Source organism: Phoenix dactylifera, unplaced genomic scaffold (assembly GCF_009389715.1).
Source record: "Phoenix dactylifera cultivar Barhee BC4 unplaced genomic scaffold, palm_55x_up_171113_PBpolish2nd_filt_p 000007F, whole genome shotgun sequence".
NCBI lineage: Eukaryota > Viridiplantae > Streptophyta > Magnoliopsida > Arecales > Arecaceae > Phoenix > Phoenix dactylifera.
Genome location: NW_024067666.1, coordinates 1 through 23,559, shown reverse-complemented (window position 1 = coordinate 23,559; position 23,559 = coordinate 1). Strand labels below are relative to the sequence as shown.

General features: G+C 35.9%; 2 protein-coding genes across 3 annotated transcripts; both read right to left on the bottom strand.

Moving 5' to 3' along the window:
* Positions 1–1,315: 1,315 nt before the first annotated feature.
* Positions 1,316–9,982, bottom strand: LOC103705426 (C-factor). 2 transcript variants are annotated; one of them, XM_008789133.3, is made up of 6 exons: positions 9,670–9,982; positions 6,540–6,692; positions 4,694–4,787; positions 4,358–4,440; positions 4,074–4,227; positions 1,316–1,994 (listed from the first exon to the last, which is right to left on the bottom strand). In XM_008789133.3, exons 1-6 carry the CDS (start codon positions 9,802–9,804, stop codon positions 1,759–1,761), a joined length of 855 nt encoding a protein of 284 aa, XP_008787355.2. In that variant the 5' UTR covers positions 9,805–9,982; the 3' UTR covers positions 1,316–1,758. The 2 variants fall into 2 exon arrangements, with proteins under 2 accessions (XP_008787355.2, XP_008787356.2); XM_008789134.4 differs by lacking the exon at positions 6,540–6,692 and having other exon boundaries at positions 9,670–9,961.
* Positions 9,983–13,524: 3,542 nt separating this feature from the next.
* On the bottom strand, positions 13,525–23,278 carry LOC103705427 (serine/threonine-protein kinase 38-like). Its single transcript, XM_039115681.1, has 11 exons — positions 23,174–23,278; positions 22,854–23,095; positions 22,536–22,773; positions 21,781–21,860; positions 21,627–21,711; positions 18,565–18,696; positions 18,365–18,478; positions 17,610–17,657; positions 14,238–14,322; positions 14,046–14,102; positions 13,525–13,962 (listed from the first exon to the last, which is right to left on the bottom strand). The coding sequence occupies exons 1-11, from the start codon at positions 23,264–23,266 to the stop codon at positions 13,814–13,816; spliced, it is 1,323 nt and encodes a 440-aa protein (XP_038971609.1). The 5' UTR covers positions 23,267–23,278; the 3' UTR covers positions 13,525–13,813.
* Between the last annotated feature and the right edge of the window lie 281 nt (positions 23,279–23,559).

Sequence of the window (23,559 nt, the reverse complement as noted above, 5' to 3'; positions counted from 1 at the left end):
TGCCAAATTTTAGAGCCTGAGCATATGAGGTGGATATCTCCTAATCCTGCAGACGCGTTTTGGGTAGAAAACAAAACCAGGGAGGAATGAAGGACGCTTGCGTGAAGCTTCGGAACCGGACAATATCTGGCAGGGGAGCCCCGTGTTTCCCCCTCATGTGGGCACTAGGTGCCTCACGTGCTCCGCGCAGGCGGGGGCGTGACATTTGGTATCAGAGCCGAGGACGGCTCTTGTCCGATGATGGGAAGGATGTGAGGCCCAATAGTCCCACATCGGAAAGACTCGTTCCAGAGCCTGGACATATGAGGCGGATGTCTCCTAATCCTGCAAACGCGTTTTGAGTGGAAAACAAAATCGGAGAAGGATGAAGGATGCTTGCGTGAAGCCCCGAAACCGAACAATATCTGGTAGAAGAGCCCCGTGTTCCCCTCTCATGTGGCCCCCACGTGGGCACTGGGTGCCTCACGTGCCTCGCGGAGACGAGGGCGTGACAGCTTATAAGTATCTTTCTCTGAAAAAGAAGTGCTCAACAAAGATATTTACCTTTAGGTTTGCTTCTAAATACTTCTTTGATAACACTTCCTTTTTAATAATATTTTTCAAAACACTTGGAAAACTTGTTTTCCATGTCACCATGCTCTAATTTATTTTGAATGAATAAATTTCAGACAACTGAGACAAGATTAAGATCTTATGGAGCTCCATCTTTAGTTGTGTTGTTCTTCTTGTTTTACAAGCAAGAACTAAAAGATTCAGAAAGGAGCTGCATTAAATCTCCTGTTCTTTGTTTCCTATCTGCAACTTTTCTACAGTTAAGTGATCTTTGGCGGTCTTCTTCAATAGAAGAATATCTGTCAATTTAGCTTTTCCATGCGCCTCAACCGCGAAACCTCAACTTCCTATTGTATTTTTCAGTCCTACAACACAACCCTAAATTGCTTTCTTCTACAACAACCACTTGGAAGCAGCACATAAACCTTAGTTACAATGCAAAGAAGAACAATAGACAGGTGATTAAATGACTACACTATCACGCTAACTTGAGTCGCACATAATCACCCCGCAATAAGTCAAGCCTCCGGCATTCCATATATCTTTCCGAATATATATTACTAAAGCTCGAAGAAAAAAGTGGATTTTCACTTGTCAAAATTAATTTAGATCCGCTTCGACAATCTGCACACAATGTGGATATTTGCCTGAATTTCCTGGTATAGTGAAATCTCATGATAGTCTCACAGTGAAGTGTAGTGATTGGCTACTATTGTAAAGCTTTGCTTAGGGGTAATTCAGGAGAACAGATGCAAATATGAAATAGAGGAAAAGCCACCCTTATTTAATAAGAAATCCATTTGGTAAAATGGAACGGCTGTTGCATTCAGGGCAAAAAGGAAAAAAGAAAAAGAGAAAAAAGGAAAAATCCAAGGACTCAGCAAACAGCTTATGCTCCAGGCAGGTAGCATTATGCTCTAGATGTGCTGATATTAGTCATTCCCAATGCCAAGGGTCCAATAACCTTATCTCCTAGTAGTCTTTAGATTCAGTAGCTTCTGGTATCATGATAATGTAATGAAAAAGATTCATTCAGAAAGTACAAAGAGTGACCAATGTGTTGTGGCGAAAAGATGCACCAAAAATCGGTGAGGAAATGAAGTGAAAAAATGGCTACTATCCACTGGTTAGTTACTTGTCACGGCTAACCGATGCAATTATTAGACCAATTGGATGATGCAGGTCACAGCATGGTGGTGGCACCAATTACCAAGGAATTTCTTGACCATCCCAAGCAAAGAATTTCCCATTGTCACTGCTTTTAGAGTTCTCTATGATGCTTAAGAGCTTCTGTACCGAGAACTCTTTTGTAAAGAGCTTACCCTCTGGTACATTTCTCTGGAATGGCTGTGAAAGGTCTGTATCAACAGTTCCAGGATGCAACAGAATGCAAATAATTGGATCTTTTCTTCGAGCAAACTCCACGGATATAGTCTTCGTCACTGCACATATGTGAAAAGAAAACAGAAACAAGATTATTGAAGATCCCTTATCCAGCAGTTCAAGTCAGCATGTTACTTGTTAGCAGTCTATCCAAATACTCATAATAGAAAATTTGAAATTTGCTAATGTAAATAATCACGTTCTTTTTCTGTATTTTGTACTCTAAAGTTGGACAATAAGCACTTTAATTTAGTCTCCATGCTTCATAACTTATCAGTTTATACATCGTACCTAGTACCGACTATATTTAAGTTTTTATATGTACGGTGATCTTAGAACCAGTTTCAAAGGATACATATTACAGCAAGTTCCCGTTACAAATGCATCCCTTAAAGAAAAACATTAACCAGTCAGCAGGCTTTTAAACTCATAATTAATTAGGCGGAGATCCATCCCTTGCCAAGTGTTCCACTTGTGATCTTCTCCAGCAACTTCATTAGGTATATAGTTGATGTGCCTTGAACAGAGTGAGGGAGTACATGGATTTCTTAAACTCTCTCCCTCTCTCTCTCTCTCTCTCTCTCTCTCTCTCTCTCTCTCTGTGTGTGTGTGTGTATAATTTTCTCCATTATATCACATTTTCCAGACAAATAACGACCAACAAAAACAGAAAACTTTTCTCATCTAGTAACTTCAAGAAACAGAGCTGGAATTGTCAATTGTATTCATATGGCTAATGCTGTGAAAAATAAAAAAGTATTTTTCTGACGTATATCAAGATTCAGTCTCCGGTTCATATTTTCTCGACCAATCTGTTGGAAAAAAAAAATCTTTTGTAATTCTTTACATAAGGACTCACAAAACACCACATTCCTGCCTGCACAATCAAATTTGTTTATCTCACAACATTCTCCTAGATTGATCAAATAGTATTATATATCCACATTCTTGTTTCATTTCTCAAGTCAAATGTGGATGCAAAAGGATTAGGATCGATGGACTTCATAATAAGAAGATATCACTATCAAATTAATAGACTTACATAAAATTTAAGTGCTTCAATATTTAATAGTGGATATTGCCCACTGCTTTCAGTACTAGAAATATGCATCCTCTTTGCCGATTAACATTCTAAATCTGGTGTTTGATGGCCTATCCATGTCATTACCATGGCTTCCATATTATGCATGTCTTGAACGAGAATATGCTTATTGTCAATTAGAGGTACTTGCTACAGTATCATTGTTCAATAGTTTAGATATATTAGCCAAAGAAAAGGTTTTATTCCTGATAGAGCTAGCATAAATTTACCCTAAGTTGGAGACAATGGAAATGATCTTTTAAGGTAATGATAATGATGACATTCGATCTTCGTCCCTGACTCAAGGATAATGGAACATATTAAATAATCACATATACTGTCGATTTTTTATTTTAAGTTTAGTTTTTTCCTCTAGTCTGATATAGAAAAATTGGTTTGAAACCATACTTGTAATTTTCCTCACAGAAACTTGCATACATGTTAATAAATATTGTACAAAACATATATGTGTGTGGATAATTGGATAGATCACTGCATCTGGCTTTTGAAAATCCTATATTCATTATAACTGAAACTCATATCCATCTGATTTCAAAATTTTGCCATTTTTGAAATGTCTCATACCCAAGTTTGTATTGTCAGCAAACCCGTGTTCATACCCCACCAAATTATAGGTTTCAGCCCAAAGGCATCTGTTGACTTTTTAGCAGGATAACAGCCACAATTATAGTGGGTTATATATAAGACATGATGGCATCACAGAACATGCATCACATGTAGGGAAGAAAAGGTCAATATCAACGACCACAGCAAATGAACAAATGTATATATACTATTACTAAAGTCTAAACTGATGATGCAAATGGAAAGGCATGAAGAACAAAGTGCTGCAAAGTGCATCACACACACTGATTTATAGTGGGTTATATATAAGACATGATGGCAGCACAGAACATGCATCACATGTAGGGAAGAAAAGGTCAATATCAACGACCACAGCGAATGAACAAATGTATATATACTACTTCTAAAGTCTAAACTGATAATGCAAATGGAGAGGCATGAAGAACAAAGTGCTGCAAAGTGCATCACACACACTGATTTAATGCTGCTTTTGAAGAGCGATATGCATACCATCCCCCCAAACCATTGTCTCCAATTGAGCCCACTCTAGCACTTAAGTTTGCTACAACAGCAAATTTTCTTTTGATTCTGGAGCCACCGCCCACCTTTAGAAGTGGCCACATGTGCTAGTCATAAAATTTTGTGCAGAAGTTAGTCATGCAATACTGGGTATCACCAAAATGCAAGTCAAAAAGTATAAGAATAGTTCAAGCAGATCAGGCTCACAAATAAAACAGTCCAGTGAAAAGAATATACCTTAATCACAAGAATGGGGCCGATGGCATTGACTTCGTATGCAAGCAGCAGAGATGATTTCTCTACCTTGCTCAGTGTTGTTTCTGCACTAAGTTTGAGATGAATTCCAAATTAGAAAAATGATGAATAATGTTAGCTATATTGCAAACTCCATGAGGGCAATTTCATGGTTTAAACAGATATCTGATCAAATAATAAGTGATCTCCAAATCAACAAGAATAGAAAATTTAGTAAGGATACTGCACAGTAAATGAACACAAATTGCGGGTGGAAAATATATAAAAAAAACTATCAATATTCAAGTGATTAAAGGGTTAGAACTTAGAAGTACATACCAGGTTGTAATATGTTAGGCACTGAAAGAATTCCAGAAGCATTAATCAGTAGGTTCAGTGACCCATAGCTTTCTCTTATAGAGGTTGCTGTTGCCTGCTAAGAGACATTTTGACTGAATTCAGATATGCAATTGAAAGTGGTATCCCAATGATGAGAGCTTGACAAAAGATAAGCATCTAACAGGAAAAAGAAATATAGAGTTTCAAGTAATAAGAAAGTAAATAGAATTTGTAAGCAGTGGCAAACCAATAAGACTATCAAACTTGATGGTTCTCAATTGCAAGTAATATAAGGGTGAAATCAACCATCAGATGTAAAATCAAAAACAAGAACCCATTAGATATCTTTAGCATCAGCTTTACAAATCCGGTTGCTGTAATCCTTTCAATGAAAGCATGCTAATAGTATGTCTGTCTCTGAATAAGCTATATAGCCCTTAGTAGCTGGAATCTTCTGCCAAAGGTAACACACCCGCATCAGTCTTCCTGGAGTCTTGAACCCACACCCACTTCCCAAACGCTTCCTTAACTAAATTGTTTCCCAAGTATCCACTTATCCTCACCCACACCTGCACCAGCTCCCACATTCAATCCCGACTCTGGCAACTAAGATATAACCATGCCATGGAGGGTTCATCACTAAAAGAAACACATGGTTGTCTAAGTGAAGTTTGTCTCAATAAGCTTTACAAGAATAGCCCAAAATAATGACTGGAGATCTCAGAATAGTTGCTGCTTTCTGCATGGCCAACAATAAGTAGAACAATTGGCTCTAGACAATTCAAAAATCAGGTATGTCTTTGGTTGAAAAAATGGAATTGCAAATCAACAGTAAAAGTAAATCTTTTGTCAAGTTTAGGGCTCTATGCTTTCATTTATTTGATCCTGATAAAAAATTATTTTTATTTTATGCTCCAAATAAATGCCTTAACTATGAAGATATATAAAATTTATTAATAGTCATCAGTCTGTTGGCCAACTAACTGCAATTTTGATGCGCAACACAGAAAAGTTTCCAAGAATATTTATATGCAAGCATGTTGCTTACTTTTGCTTATATAAAAGGAAATATATAATATTTTATATGAAAGTACAGATAGAAATTTTGCATTAATTTGTTGTCAGCTACTTATCCCATGGACTAAACTGAGAAATCATTTAGCACAGAATTGTATATAAGGTTTAATTACCTTAAGAACCTTACTGGTGGAACTTTGTTAACAGTACTAAAAGAAAGAAACCCACAGTACTAAGTTGCCTTATTTTCCTTTTCAAAATTCTGTACCTTCATAATGTTTCTACTTCATTAGGTATTAGCACAACCCCCTTTGATTTGTCATGGCTCCAAGCTCTATATTAATAACGCATGAGAACACATCCCACAAGTAGCACAAATACATAATGAAAATTAAAAACAGATATTCTACGTGCAGAACTATTTTAAGCATGTTAACATGTTTGATATCCATTTAGTTCTTCTTCTATTAAAAAAAGGAATTTCAATTATTTTCTTATTTTATCAGAAAAATAAATAATATTGTTTAGTGCTAGAAAAATCTAAATGTTCCTTAGAATAACAAAGTATGCCAGCTTGACATCTAAGAAAGCACCTGACTCTGTGAAGCTTACCAACGAACACCTCATTATATCAATATGAATTACTATTAAACATCTTCCACCTGGCTCAGAAGAAAAATTAATTGGATCAAAATATTGCATCTTCTCATATCAAGAATGTGGAATATAAGCCTGATTAGATCAGTTTCTGGCTTCTAGGTGCAACTTATATATTTTTCTGAATGAAAAATATAAAGGACTAGATGATTCAGAAAAAAACTGGTATTACCTGTATGGTGCTTTCTTTTGTTACATCCAGTTGCATTATGTTGAGGCGTTCCATAAATTTCCTTTTCAATTCAAGAAGGCTAGTTGCCCCATCAGGATTCCGACAAGTAGCAATAACATGCCCCTTTTCATTCCTCTCCAACAGTTGCCTTGCCTGCCCCACAGAAACGTGATTAATGTTTTTCACATGATACCCGATGTCTCATGCAGCATAGAACTAAAGGTTTCCAGCAGTCGGCAAAGTGAATTTTGCACAGTCATCTGATATAGGACTTGAAGCACAACCAAACAATGGCCTTGACTTTTGGCAACTAAGCTTGATTATTAGATTGAATAGCATTACTTATCCTAATATATATATATATATATATATATATATATATATATATATTTGGAGTCATATGAATACATTGGAGCTATGTTATCGATAAGATAGGCTCAAAAGCTTCAATTAACTAATTCTTGTAAGTTGATGGTTGATCAAGTCTTAACATACTTTCTTCACTGAATTCAAATTGGGTACATAGGATTTGAGAAGCCAAAATAACTCACATAAGCCATCCCCAGTCCAACAGACATGAAAAGAGAGAAGGCAAAAAAAAAGAGTATGATTAAGATAGGTAGTGTACATAGAAACCAATTTTTCTCTATCAAATCCATCTGCTCTTGTCCCAAGGCATATAGAGTCCAGTGAGTTCCTAGGTCTCGGACTTACCGTGATGATAATGAGTAAACAATATAGATCTGATATGTTTCCTCTTGGTCACTATTTTATGTAAAATTAGCCTAGCCCATAATCTTAGAGAATCTGCTTGAAAGTTTATTTATTTTTGCTTGTCAGAGGACAAGTATTATATCCTCATGATCAAGGTTTTAAATCCGTGGGATGGGGATATCCTGGTTTCTCCATGGAATGGTATGCCTCGCTCTTCCACCCCATCCTAGCGGGGGGGTCCCGGTCATGCATCCCGGAAGATATCCTGTGTCTCTTCCCTTCCTCTTTCTTTGCTTTCTTCTTTTTTTCTTCTTTCTTTCCTTTCTTCCTTTTTTCTTTTTCTTCAACCTTCATTTCTTTCCTTACTTTTTTCTTTCTATTTCTTATCCCTTTCTTTATTTTTCTCTTTTTCTTCTTCTTTCTCTTTCCTTTCTTCCTTCTTTCCTTCCTTTGTTTCTTTTTCTTCTCCCTTCCTTCATGTATTTCCTTGTTCTTCTTTCTCTTCATTTCTTTCACTTTTTTCGTTTATTCATCTTTCCTTCCTTTCTTTCTTTCCACTTTCTTCTTTTCTCCCCACATGGATGGGTTTCGAAGTTCCGACCCCGTCCCGGTCTCATTTTCTCACAAGAACAAACTGGGACGGCCAGGACGCCCCTCATCCCACCAGGACTTAAACCTTGCTTATGATTTTGATTACAGTTCTTCTTTCCCCCAACTTCCCCCTTCCTTTTCGGTCCATCACTTCTGCATCCTATCATCTACAGATCTGCATTCTGTGGTTGAATCCTAGAAGTCCACCAAGCTACTGTATCAATCACAGTAGTAGCTTCAGAACAATACAAATAAATAGTGTGGATGAGGGAACCATTAAAACTTTTGTTTCGATGGTTCAGATGATGGATTTACTGATTTATCATTTTACGAATGTCAGGGTATTCATGAACATATCCTCTATTGGTTCGACTCCTTTGAATATCTGAACTACCTTTCTGATGGTTGAGGATAATTGATATACATTTTATGAAAAAAATAGATCTTTCAACTCTTTGCCAATTCTCCCATTTTCCTTGGGTCGCTTCTACATAAGCTCTAACAAGAAGACTTCAACATTCCCCATGTCATAAAAAAAACAAAAACGGCCATGTGATTAAAATGGATGAATCAAACAATTCATTTCTGAGACATGACATGAACTATGAAGTGGGTATTGCATCAAAGCAATGGACGTTTCCCATCTTTTCAGGCATCTACTGTGCCTGCATTTTAATTTAACCAGACCCATTAATCTTTCTTCCTAAGAATATGAATTTCCCTTCTAGAAGGAGGATTTACATCAATGCCAACTTTGATTTTCTTCTTCATTGGCTTAAGGTTCATCAAAGTGTTACATTTGATGAAAGTGAAAAGATATTAATTGAGTGTGCTAGGTAGTCCATTAGATTGGTACATCAATATGGCCAGCCAGGTTTTGGACTTAATGTCTCAGCATCAACACACGTTATGGAATTGCAAAAAAAAAAAAAAAAAAATTCAAAGTTCAGGATAAAGATCCTACTTTTACAAACACCCAATATTATAATATTGAGCATAAGTTTTACCTAATGGAAGTAACTAATGAAGCATGAATATAGCTTCTTCCTCCTTATTTCTTTCTACAATTGCTTATTATTTAGGTATATTTAGCTGAGCTTTGATCGTGTTCAGGCCAGGCTGAAAGTCCTGGGTGGTTCACCATATCGAAGAGCTTCTTTGCCGATAACAAAACTCAGATAGTACTCTACTGTGTGTTTCAAAAGCTGGGTTAGCCACTTCAACAAATCCTAGACTAACTTTTGGCTGATTTTAAATAATTTTCGTGACGGATTCCAAGCGTTTCATCTTGGTGGTGACTCAAGCTTACGCCCCTTATTCTTACATCTGCTCTTCTGCCTTCTTCCATTCATAGCTTTAAACCCATAATCTTTGCATAGGTGATTTCTATACATACATATCGATTACTTCAAGTGTTTTTAAACTTCTCTTGGTTCCAACGTTAACACCTCATTAATTACACAGTGCACAGCTTTTATAGCATCATTGCAACCCATCTTTGGATCTCTCATATTTCAGTCTCTACAGTTATGTCCTCCTTAAAAGTTAAAGCTGTGCATCTTAAAAATATAATTCAGTAGAGGTTCAAGTATTTCGCCCAAATAAGATAGCAAGCAATAACATAAACTGTAATTCGAACTTTCCATGTGCAACTTAAATAAGCAATAACATGAACTAAAATCCCATCAAGATAATGGCATGCAGATTTTAAGATAGTTGTTCATATAAAGTTCAAAGCATCAAACAGAAGAACATGAACGACCATCAGAAAACAAAATAAACCCTAAATTTCACAAAAGATGGAGCATGAATGGGTTTTTCTCACGAATTCAAGGCCAATTCCTCTGGAAGCTCCTTGCACCATGGAGACGCCACCTTCCCACCTGGGTGCAGCGCTGCAAGAAAATGCCTTTCTCAACGATCTCATCAAGATTGGTGGTGATACCGCTAGCTTCATCATAACTTTGACCCACCCTCCCGTTTTTGTGTTTCAACAGGAAAGAATCCTCTTTTTTTATTCTTAAAAGTTTCCTCTCGTGCTTCGCCCCCCTGAATCCTTTTGTAGAGGGAATTCCTGGTTGGGTCTGAAACGCTTCAACCTCGGAACCGTAGGGGAGGAGGATAGCATTTCTTGTAATTTTCGGCTGATGCAGTGTTTTTTGTTTTTGATGAATTTCCAAGCTTCTTACGTATTTTGAAAAGGATAAATGTTGGGGACCGGATGCTCTCACCAGGACACGCTCCATGGGAACGCTATCTGGTCCAGCTGACACTAAGATAGTGCTGGAGTGACATATTCACATGCGGGGTGATCTACAGGTCAGGGAGGGTATGAGCAAAATTTCTATATGCATCGAATATTTTCTGATGGAAGAGGAGCCCAATAAGAGATGCTACGCGGATGAGGTTTCCTCTCCATCCAAAATAATAATAATAATAATTTGATAAAAACATAAAGTGAAAGGCATTTTGCATTTATTTATTTATTTATTTATTTTGTGGCGGATGTATTAAATCGTTTCGGTAAAGACGTTTCCGCTGAGAGAGCTGAGAAGAAATCCAAGAAAATAGGGCCTGAATTTTCATATAATATTTAAAAAAAATCATCCCTTTTCTTGCCTATATTGAGATATAGGGGTGATTTTTTTAAAAAAACTATTATATAAAAATTTTCTAAAGATGACTCACTCACGAGATTGGTCGGGGGGCGATGGCATTGTCACGATCGTCCGCCATACAATTATATAGACAATTTTACCCCTCTGCTATGATCACGCGACAACTGTTATCATCCACTCCTCAATATGGCCAGTGTTGCGGAAAAAAAAATAGAATAGGAAAAAAAAAGAAAAAAATAAATTTTTTGTTATTTTTTTATGTTCGATATATATTAGATTTATATATATTTATGACCTATATAAAAAAATAATATAGACTGATACGCTAACAAAAAAAGATATTATAGATGATACAGATTGCCATATAATTCCTAAAATTATTCTAGCAACTTCATGTTAACAAAAAAAATAATATAGATTGATATAGAATTATACTAATAAAAAAATATTATGAGTAATGCAGGCTGTTACATAATTTTTAAAAGTCATACTAACAATTCAAAAAAATGATAACAAATGTCGATTTTCAAAGTTAAAAAACAACATGCCCCCTCCACCCTTCATCTCTTTTCTCCCTCTTTGCCTTTTTGAATACATGGAGCAGCCACTAAAGGAGCCGGCGACAAGGATGCAGGCTCCAATGATGAAACTCATGGTGGTGGAAGCTATCATCTCCAATGATGTAACTCATAGCTTAAGCTCTATCTCCTCGATGATTTTAGGACTCGGCTCCTAGAAAGATTTTCTTTTATATAACTTGACAAATTCTTAAAAAACTACAAAAAGTATTTTATATGCTATCTGAAAGACTTATATTTTAAATGAATGTACCTATTCATGTTCTTATTCAAACTCTTTTGATTTCTTAATTTAATAGTTAGTTTACTAGCACAATGGATTGAGATAGGAGGAATTGATTTTGATACTAAGAAAATTTCAAATAAAAGACTTTTGATCTACTCTGCTTTAGCGCAAATCGTACCAAGGACAATTTGTTCTATTTCCATAGTGTTTTTAAAAAATATAGTTTGCTTAGAAAATCCACAAGCAAAAATAGTACCATCAAGATAATCAGCCGTAAATTTGATATTAAGAGAATATTACCTAAATTGCATCATTATATCCCTTAACCACTTTAGGATATTTAGTATAGAGTAAAGAATAGTTTAGGTTTCTCTTAAGATATCTAACAACTTCACCCTAGTGAGGCTGATTGGGATTCACGGTATACTTGCCCAATCTTCTTATAGCGTATCTAAAAGCAAGCCTATTTCTTGCAATATATAACCGCTATTTTTAATCATAAATAGTTGATGATAACATGACCAACATATTTTTACATGCACGCCAATACACACGCAAAACACACGTGCATGCCCAGACAGAGAGAATTGGACATTATCATTAATTCGTTAACAAAAGATTTAACAATTTAAAGCCAATGTTGGATAGTTCCAAACTATTATATCAATTTGATAAAAAGTAGATGATTATAATGACATAAGAACAATATATGACTTCATTATTAAAACATGATGATTTTCAATCTACATGATTTAATATGTATTGCATGTATAAATCATGATCAGTAAATTAAATATTTGATTTAAATGACTTAATACTTTAAAAATGATTGCCAAAATAGGCATAGCTTACTTTTGCACCCACAAGATACATAGATCAGAAATTTTTTAAAATTGTATGTTTTATTTCTAAATGTTTTACAAATATAAACTATAAATGGATCCTTGTTTTATTCCATAATTAATTTTTGAATCATTCAATCTTTTACTAAATATCTAGCATAATCCAGATCAGATGTGTATGTATCCTTGAATGTCCAACTTTCTTTATTTTTTCAATAAAACCTTCTTTAATTTAGGAATATATATATATATATAATCTGTATAATTTTGACCTAAGAATTTTTATTTAAATCCCAAGATACAATGTTTGGAATCTCTCAAGACTTTTCTGCAAGAATCAAAGAGAAATCAAAACTTTATAATTTCACAAAATTTCTCAATAAATGCCTAGAATTTTAAATAAGATTCCAACATGGTTGATCAAAAATACCGCGGAACCATTCATTTGTTGCCCTGAACCTAAATGATATCCAATGCCATATAAATACTGAGATTGCAGAAAGGGATTTCTACAATCTATCAAAATCTCACAATAAAAGCTTAGAATTTTAAATAAGATTCTAACATGGTTGATAAAAATATCACTGAATTACATTCATTTGTTGTCTTGAACCAAAATGACATGCAAGGTCCCGTAAATATTGAGATGGGAGAATCCCTTTATCTTTCTATTTCTCCACATACAAATCGAAATTAATATTTCCCATACTATAGGGTATGTGACTTAAACACCCTTAAAATTTCTTTCCAAGTCCAGAGTCAACAACAAAGATTCAGATATGCCAAAAGAAAAGACGAGCCAGTTAAAAAGAATGAATATTACACCGTCCACTTACTTGTCCAAGTAAATACAACTTCACATGGGAAGTGCATATCTTCAAAGTTCTCATTCATATCACCATTCATACATTGCTCCTTATACACAGCATTTTTTTGAGAACCCGTGCGGACGTATGTTTAGTCCCACATCGGTTATTCGCTAGGTAGATCTTAAGTACTTATACAGGATCAAGGAACCCAAATAATACCTTTCGGCTAGCCATTTTGGATAAAATCCTGGATTGTTACAAATGGTATCAGAGCGAACCCGGCCATAACCTATATGGCCTAGGAAACACTGCAGCACGAATCCATTGAGGCTGACCACGGACCAATCGTGGTGTTTGTGATTAGATTTGAATAGATATGAACCCTTAGCCTGACAAGGACGTCAAGACTTGAACGAAAGGAGTATGTGAGGACCCGTGCGGGCATGTGTTTAATCCTATATCAGTTATTCGCTGGATAGATCTTGAATACTTATACAGGATCAAGGAACCCAAATAATAACTTTCGGTTAGCCATTTTAGATGAGGTCCTGGGTTGTTACAGCTACACAAAAGAAAGTGCTACAATTTATATTTAATCCAAATAAGATCGATTTAAATTTTAAGCATTCTTCCCATTGGTAAAAGATTCAAATTACAAGAATTAAAAAATCTAATTCCATTCTTAAACAGCAATGCAAATTTACAAGGGAACCAAACTGATACCTCAACCTTCCTGTCTCCAGAGTGATGGGAGAGGGATGGAAGGTCCAACACAAGGATATATGGAACGAACAGGGTTACAAAAACTCAGATACTGAACAGTATAACAAAACAGGAAACTCATTTCTTTTAAATTTGATTTGGCTATGAACAGTTAGCTGGTGAAACGCTTTTCACTATCTATGTCGAGATTGAGATTGATCTGGAGAAGAAATGCTGGAATGAGGAGACTGTTCAAGGCTTTCAGACACCTCTAACCGTGTTGGCAACAGGTTGAGAAAGCTCCCTTGGGCAGGCTGATTCCGAGTAGCTGTTGTATCTGACTCTGAGCAAACCACATGCATTTAGCAAGGGATCCCATGATGAAAGAAAATACTAGGTAACCAGAATTACAATGGGGATCGTTACCAAACAACGTTTTGATGGTTGGCCTCTTCAGCTTGTTGCTCTTTTTCTTTAACTCAGCTGTACATTAAAATGATTAAAATTAGATTATTAGAGAATTAATTAAACATAGCAACTTAAAGATGTTATGAGATCATCTTAGAGTATCCTAGCATCATCACATATTCATGGAAAGAGAGAGAGAGAGAGGACAACCAACGCCTGGAACTTGATGATCATTCACAATTTCAAAGTTTTTGTAAGTATAGCCCACAAAGTTCGCATCTTTGGACGAGAGCATCTGTAAGGGAAGAGAGAAATATTTACTTCAGTATAACCAACCAAACAAGCTTAATAACACTAAGATATTCTCTAATCAGACTATGACAACCTACATCATATGTTGTCGATATATATATATATATATATATATATATATATATATATATATATATATAACAGATTCTAAATTCTAAAAATCAAAAAATAAACACAAAAGCCTAACAACTAAATCAGGTTATCTATTTTTCGCAGCAATAGTATCCCTAACTGATCCTCACCATTTTGTTCCTAATGGCACCTTGACTAGGGAATGTGACACCCTTCTACATTGCCTGTTAAATATTGCTATTACTTCTCTTCAGAATACAGAATGTAAATAACATGAGAAGGTGGAAGATTTAACTGTGGGCTTTTTATTCAATTTGGTTTTTATTTTGATTTTCCATGGTCCTTGTTATTGTTAGATGTTCATTCACATTAATAAGCACATAACTCTAAATAAATCTCTTTTAGATCTCTTTATTTTCATATAAACTTATTATTGTTGTTTGATACTCAAAATGCACTGCACGTGACTACAAACTATTATTTTCAAAATAGCAAGATGACAAATTAACCCCTTCAAAAATTTCTTCCTCATGGCTCTTGTTACATGTTATAATATGCTTCTAAGACTTCACTATCTTTATTGTATCCAACTATATTAATGTAAGGATATTTATGATATGCTTCAAACCAAGGCATGTGAAAACATATATTTCAGTTTTACAAGGGTATAGACAACAGTGATGAAATAGGAGGACCTCAATTATAAGATCACTCTATAACCCAGGATCTAACATATCCAGCATGCCCTTAAAAACCTAACAAACTCTCACCATCATATTTAAAATTAAGGAATATAGGCCATCATCCATAACCGAACCCAAACCCATTCTGGACAGAGAAGTAAATCCATGTGACAAGTACTAGTTATTCCATGTGGGGGAAATGAAAGTAGGGATTGCATACAAAATGAATTAGGAGGGAAGACTACATGATGAACAAAGAAGAAAGGACATACAGAACGATGGAGCAAACAAAATAAACAAGGCACCACCAACAGCTTATTCAAAAACCATACCATGCATCAAAAAACTTCACACTGACATAGCGTCTCATTCACCTCCATGCTAGATTATTTTTTAACTTCTTTAAAATAGAAAACTTCAAAACTTACTCTGCCCTGGAGGTTTCTTAAGAAGATCTTTATATTAGTGCCTTGTAGGATGTTAAAAGAACCAATAATTCACCAAAAAACTCTCCTTCCCAATTGTGGTCTACCTCCATAACACAATGCCAGATTGTCACAAAATTAAAAAAGGTCAGTGTGGCACCAAATTCCATGTACCAAAGGGAAGACTTCCTTCACCAATTTGTAACTATTTGCTGCGTATAAAGTGCCAACTTTAAGGAAGGGAACCACATTCTCACCTTTCTATGTGCTACGGGCAGACAACAAAAGTCGCTTTAGCCCTCCGAAACATAAAGTACAAAAGACAAGCAGAACAACCATACATAGTAGTACTTATAAATTTGGTTGTGACATATTAACATTCTTGGAAGCATGATCCATTTTCTAAGCTTTGAAAATTGGTAATTAAACTCTAATATTTTCTACCATGATCTTAGAGATGATACCAAATTTGCCACAGTCCAGCTGACATCAATAGTTGGAAGTTGCAATTAGCAAGTTTAATTACTATAATAAACCTCCCAAACACATGTATCTCTGCAAACAGGGAGCCGGAGCCGCATGGCCCACCTATCTGCATCAGCATAAGCTGATAAAATGTCCAAAGTAAACATTTGGTAGGCAGAGCTCATCTTGGCTTTTCTTTGATGGGTAAAGTTTGAATGATCGATCATTCTAACCAAAGCTCAACCCCAAATTTTTCACACCACTACATAGTCAAATTCATATAGAAATGACTATCATATGATACTAGAACGTCAAATCAAGTTTCAACAAGGTTAAAGTCAAATCAAGTTTCAACAAGGTTAAACTCACACTAACTCGTTTGATCACATGTAGTCAAAAGCATAAGTTCAAAACTCAAAAACTCCGCCAATAGGTTCAAATACTAAGTTCAAGCCAAACTCACATTAACACAAGCTTGCAAGTTAGCCTTGCCATAAAGGATCCGATATCCTAATATGATTTATGTTATCAACTGAAGATCTTTATCTCCAAGCCAGTAAGCCTACCATCTGTCAAATGAAAGTCCGCCAATATAGGTACAATATTCCACATGGAACTCCAGAATACACATAACTGTTAATCTCTACCATTTTCAAATTTTTTGCAACAGCCATGTGATGAAATCCATATCATGGTTCAAACATCTAAGAAGATGATGGAAATCCAACGGGCTGAAAGGAAGGGATGTGAAAGATCTAAAAGAACTTACAAAGAAGAGGATCTAACCAATGTTGTATTATGATTGAGGGCATGATTCTGAATCAGATCAAACAGTGAAAGAAATTCAAGGATGAAAGATCTAAGAAGATGATGGAAGATCTAAAGGGCTGAAGGGAAGATCTGAAGGGCCATGTCGTTAAATCTTTATTATGGTTCAAGCATCTAAGAAGATGATGGAAGATCTAAAGAGATGAACGGAAGGGATGATCACAGACATAAAAGAACTTACAAACAAAGAGGATCTAACCAATATAACTATGCTTGAGGGCATGATTCTGAAGATGATTGAGGATGTAAGAAGATGATGGAAGATCTAAGGGGCTGAAGGGAAGGGATCATGGAAGATCTAAAAGAACTTATAAACAAAGATAGAGGATCTAACCAACACTATTATGATTGAGAGCATGATTCTGTATCAGATCAAGCAGTGAAAGAAATACATGGATGAAAGATCAAAGAAGACATCGGAAGATCTAAAGGGCTGAAGGGAAGGGATGACAGAAGATCTAAAATAACTTATAAATAAAGATAGAGGATCTAACCAATATTATTATGATTGAGAGCATGATTCTGAATCAGATGAAACAGTGAAAGAAATATAAGGTAATGATTCAAAGTAGAATGTATTTAGTTTTATGATTTAAATATACAGACAAGAAAACGCAGTTTGATAAACAAGACAACTCAATAAAACAGCATATGATTTTAAAAATATAACCACCTATAAATCTTTCATGGATACGGATAAAAAGGACAAGAATTGTGCAATGACTTGTAAAACTCAATAACATGTTGTGTATAAGTCATCAGAACAAGCAAGGATACAGAAAATAAGTGCAACATACCTTTCTCCATGGGCCAGACTTTGATGAAGTTTGCATTGGTGCTGCAATCTGAACCATGATATTAACAAATTATTATTTTTTACAGGCAGAACAAATCAGAAGCTATGCTTCAAAATGCTGGTTTTATTTTTTGAATTAAATAAAAAAATTATGAGAAATATAAAAACAGAAGAGCCTTTTTTTTTCCAGCTTGGCCGAAAAACCAAATTAAACCACTGACATACTAAGTACAAACTGAGAGTTGTTACAACATTCAAAGATTATTAGGTCACTATTACTGATTTAAACACAATCATAGGGGCATTGCCGTGCCTTGCCAAAGACAAATAATAAGTCAGACAACTTGTGTTTCATTCCATAAATGATACTAACAAGACATATTACTGCATAAATTTTCCAGTTTCCACCATGGTGGAGGTTAAAAGAGACTGAACATGAGGTAACTCTTAGCGGCAGAAAAGAATAGAGGAACAGAAGGGATAGTTGAAAAGCATGGTGAATGAAATTAAAAGGCAAAAGCAAAGAATGCATGCACAGAAAGAAATTGATTTCTACTCAAGGTAACAGAGAAAAAAGACTAGTCTCAAGAATATAGTAGGCTGAGCATCCCAGACAAAAGAAAAATGTTGGTACTTGAGATGCGGTGCATCAAGAGTTTAATCATGAGTTTATGCACGTGATTTTTATTGCATGAGGATGCTTAGACTTTGTGCTTAAGAAAATAGATGAATCAGCCAACACGAAGAATGGCTTGCCTCCTCAAACTTCTCAAAGTTCTGAGTGTCCAATTCATCTTTAACCTCAGGTATGAAAGCAGCTTTCATCTGATACAGTTTGTCCCACTGGATGCCTTTAAACCATGGATGTGCCTGAAGTGGACCATTATCCTGGTATTAACCTTCAAACAGACAGTAAAGAAAACCAACAGGAATTAGATATCTTGATAAGTGCAAACCTTTATTTCATGGGCCCCTTTGGTTCCAAGCCTTTGCTCTACATTGCACAGGAGTCTGCAGATGAGATCTTTAGCTTCAGGTGAAAGCTTTGCCTCGTCAGGGAATTTTAAGTAATTTCTCCAATTTACAATCTGCAAGACACAAAGTAATTAAGTTAGGATAACAAACTAGAGTTCGGATACCTATGGAACCAACTACTGCAGAAGATTAAGATTATAATCAAGACATACTTCAGACATGAGGACCCAGCATAAAGTCTAAATCAATTGCCACAGATTTTAGAACAAGGGATTTCTAATTTTCTGGACAATTATCATTGGTCATATAAATTTTCAACCACCAAACCGACTAAAGCATTCTTATCTTATGCACAATATATGCATGCTACTGTAAGCACAGTGTTCATTTTTAAGATCCTCAGTAGCAACAAAATTCCATCACTGGTATTCCTTACATCAATTTGATATCGCTTCTCTAAGCTTTTTAAAAAGTATTACCAATCTAAAGGTACCTTACATTTCAGGACTCTTTCCTAATAAAAGTACTGATTTCAGAGTAGAAAATGGAATGCCCAAGAAATCAGTGATTTTCAGAATATTCACCATCAGAGGGATTTCATTTCTCCAGAGGTATAATTTCAAGTTAAGCACTGAAGCAATACGAAGTAGAGCCATCATATATACCACATGACAATGCTGGTATCTCATAGGAATGATGGATTCATGTAAATGTGAGAACAAAAGAAAGCTTCTAAAAGGGATCCACTTGGCATAGAGATGCTCAGCATCATTAATTGCTTCTGAATAAGGCATTCTTGCGGGTGCAAAAAGGGTGAAAATCTGAACTAAATATGAAAGAGTACAAAACTATGAACAAGCAAACTGAAGATGTACCAGCTGTTAAATCAACAAAATTAAGTAAACTAAATCACAGAAGAGATAGATAAAGCTCAAACTGAATGTCCTGTTGTATTTCCTGAGATACCTTTTAAGAGCCTGTTTGGAAAAATCTGGTGAGAAAGGCCGGCGAGAGAGTGCAGATATTTTATTTTCTTTCTTTTTTTTTTGAGGGGGGGGGGGGGAGTTGGAGATGGCAAGTACTAGGGGCCATGGGGCCCGATCGGGACCCCATGCTCTCCATCTCCCTTTCCGGCTTCCTCCCTTCCTTTCCCCCTGCCATCTCTCTCTCTCTCTCTCTCTCTCTCTCCAGCCTATCCAGCTAGATCCTGCAGGATTTTCCTAAAACGGCCCTAAGTAGGAATAGAAAAAGACAAGTACTTTTCTTATATCCGATGGATATAAGAAATGGCTTTTCAGTGGTAAACTCCACTGAAGAAATAGATTTCCTCTTATATCGTATGGAGATCAGAGAAATTATTTACCGTGAAGCGGCAAATGAGCCCTAAGTTAAGACTCTGGAAGCACTCTTCTACCTTAGGAAGGATCTCTACGGTCAAGGGAGCTCTCCTATTTTTCAAACTTTCCATAGATATATGGAGTTTTGTTAGCTTGTCATGGATTTTACTATTATTGGATTTCTTGCAGACACTTTTTTTTCAATATCTTCCTTGGAGTTCGGGTGGATGGAGCTTCTAGATACTGAAGAAATGCTAAGCTAAAGGATCTCTTGCATTAAGGCGGTTTCTCTCCTATGAGTTTCTCATACATGAGAAAGTAGGAAAAGCAGGATGAGATTATTTATAGAATACCAGAGGAGAATGTACAGATATCCTTATCCAGCAGGTCAGATATGCCATGTGTTAAAATTGGAGTTTTATAATAACAGTGGGTTCTTTGGCATTTTTAGTTGTTTGATAAAGATAAAGTGATCGCTGTTTTAAAATCCAGCCTTGGCAGCCAAGGCAGCCTGCCTAGGAGCCAAGCTTAACATTCTGCATCATTTTTTAGTGCAAACATTAAGATTGATTTAGAAGTTAGTACTGGACATTTCCAAGTTAATAATTGTCATTGACTTGCTAAGCTTATTTGACATGGTGCATTTCATTTGTTGTATTATAATTTTTCAGGGTTTTTCCTGATATTTGTTTGTTCTTACAGTTCATTGCTTTCAAATCACCTTGAAATCCAAGTGCTTACCTAGCACCTAGGTGCTCTGCAGCCACCAGGCCACCCACCTGTTGATTAAAGTCTTTGAAATAATGGCTGTGATTAGTTTGTTTTAGCTTAGAAGATCGAGAACTGATGGTGAGAGTTACTTAAACTAGGTAGAGGGAAATGTGAGGGAACGGATGAATAGTATGTTTGTAGGATTAGGTGCTAAGGTTGGTGCAGGCAATTGTCATCCAAGCTAGGGGAGGTTGCCGTGCCATTGTAGCATGAAAGGGGACAGGGTGCTAATGGGGATTTTTTTACTCCTAGAATTAAGTGTAAAACTTCAGAAAAAGAATACGGGTGCAGAATTGGGGTATGAGTAAAGGTGAACAATCAGGGCGAAGCATAGTGATTACGGTACGCTATCCATTAAACAAATGTGTGGTTAAAGAACATGAATGGAAGACACTTTAAATATGTCAGCCTTTTACACAAGAGGGTGGATATCTTTTTCATTAAATTGACAGATATAGAAGTCAAATACAAAATTGAATTGCTATACCAAGAACAAATAAGGAGGCCCTGAATTTATAAGTGATTTAAGGTAGTTCTAAGGTTAACAATAGGCATCTTAGTTAAATGCGAAATGGTAGTCCCGGTTCCATTTTCAAGTCAAACAAGGAATTTGTCATAAGAAATGATGGGAGGCCATGTCTATATGGACATGAGAGGCAATTTTAATGTTGACAATGTATTTTTGAAAAAAGATTCACAAGCCTAAATTTGTAACATCAAAAATGCAAGTGCTCTGAAAGAAATTTCGTAGATTTTCATTCGAAGATCTATTTTCAGATAGGGAAGCTAATAGAGAATTGATGTCATGGTCTGGAAGTACTAGAACGATAACAACAGTGGTCCCCTCATGGAAATACACCATGATAAAAGTTCCACCGTAAAAAATAATAAATTCAGAAAAATTTTAAAGCAATTAGTAAACTTGACTTGCATACCTTTTTGCAGGTTGACATTGGATTTTCAGAATAGAATGGTGGGTAACCCACAAGCATCTCGTACATAATTGCTCCAAGTGACCACCTGATAGATATATGCATGATCAGGAAACTGGTAGAAAGTTCAAGAATAGAACAAAATAGAAAAACTGACCAGTCGCACTCCATTCCATATCCTTTTTTCAATAAAACTTCTGGAGCAATGTAATCAGGGGTACCAACAGTTGAATAAGCCTGTAATAACAAAAGAACATATTAACAAATGTTAGAACTGCAGCTAATACCCACCTGCACTTGACAAAAAAAAAGAATGAGCATAAGTGCTAGCATAAACATAAAAATGGAGTTGTCACTTGTCAGTATATCCCATCCGTACATGTACATAATTCCATCAACTATAATATCCAGACGTGGAACACAGGAACATGTCGGCTAGTAGAAGAACCTGTAGACTACGTTTTTCAAAGTAATGTTTGAACATAAAATTGGACAAAAAACATCTTTCAAGCACAAGAAAAGTACACTTATGGTTCTCTTACTAGAAGGCCTACCAACTTGACGGAAGAGTGAAATGGGCCTCAAGTTTGTGCCAGTTAACTAATAAGTAGTGCCATAAGAAGAGTATTTACTGAAACAATCCAAAAACAGATAGGGTAAGGCTTTCATGGCTATGCTTATCACAGACTCCTTTAAAAGTACTTCCACATAACCTTTCCTTCGTAACGTTTTTTGCTTTACTCACAGAAATGGGTCATATGCAGCAAGCCATATTTGCAGGGGTACATATGCAAAAAGCCCTAATGAAAAATATATCCAAATTTTAGCATTAGATATATTACAAGTACAACTAAACCATTACAATCTACATGTAGAATAGCTAAAAATGAAGTAATTTAATAAATGACTTACCAACAATCGCCTATTTTTCTGCCAATGCAATAACTGTTCCTGCTGTGTACGCCTAGGTGCAGGGGAGGTGCTCATCTGCTTATTGCTATCTAATGGAGGCTTGATATTTCTTCCCGTTGCATAATCAGGCTCATTCAGGTTTGGAAAACTACTGCTATCAAGAGGTTTGCACAACCCAAAATCTGAAAGCTTCATATGACCATTTCGGTCTAACAATAAATTGTCTGGCTTTATATCCCTGGAAATATGGACAGTAATTTTCTACTTTTACAACTTAAAAGGTTGCAAACAAATGATACAGAATTGCGAAAAGAATACCTATGAATATAGTTGTGTTTGTGAATAGACTCAATTGCCAAAACCGTCTCTGCAACATAAAACCTGGCCTCATCTTCCGTCAGTGTGTCCTTACGCATAAGTAAAGTCATCATGTCTCCACCAGGAAGATACTCCATGATAAGATACAAAAACTCTTCATCTTGGAAAGAGCAGTAGAGCTTGACAATGTAAGCACTGTCAACCTCCGCAAGAAGATTTCTTTCAGCTTTCACATGCTCCACCTTAAAAATGAGCACAGGGAGGTCACTAGATTATCAAGGTAATTGACAAAAAAGGAAAGGTTGACCTGTTAATGATACCTGGCCCCTCCGAAGCATTTCAGATTTTTTAAGCTTTTTCATTGCATAAACATTACCAGTGGTCTTCTCTCTACAAAGTCTCACCTGCATCATTGCATCAAAACCTACTAAGAATCTGCATCAGGTCAATAGTTTTTTTTTTTTTTTTGGGGGGGGGGGGGGGGGGGGGGGGGGAGTTACCTATGGAGGGGAAGAAATTTCACTTAGCAATCTCTAATTTTTCTGATTCATTAAAAAATAGACAAACTCAAGCCCCTGATGTACAATCTATGTGAATTAATCTTTCAATTTGCTAACCAAATGGGCTCTTTAAAAGTGTACAGCATTAGAAACCGAAAAGGCAAAATAACTTGCATAATTCAAGATGAGGCTCATAATTATAAATT

Bases quoted from the DNA above. Each gene is read 5' to 3' on its own strand.
- LOC103705426 (XM_008789133.3), bottom strand. From the start codon at position 9,804: ATGATGAAGCTAGCGGTATCACCACCAATCTTGATGAGATCGTTGAGA. The intron at 4,788-6,539 runs GTAATACCAGTT...GTCTCTTAGCAG, and splicing joins CAAAAGAAAGCACCATACAG to GCAACAGCAACCTCTATAAG. The intron at 1,995-4,073 runs GTGTGTGATGCA...ACATATGTGCAG, and splicing joins AAAAGCAGCATTAAATCAGT to TGACGAAGACTATATCCGTG.
- LOC103705427 (XM_039115681.1), bottom strand. From the start codon at position 23,266: ATGATGCAGGTGAGACTTTGTAGAGAGAAGACCACTGGTAATGTTTAT. The intron at 21,712-21,780 runs GTCAGTTTTTCT...TATATCTATCAG, and splicing joins TATGGAATGGAGTGCGACTG to GTGGTCACTTGGAGCAATTA. The intron at 17,658-18,364 runs GCAAGCCATTCT...ATCATGGTTCAG, and splicing joins ACTTTGAGAAGTTTGAGGAG to ATTGCAGCACCAATGCAAAC.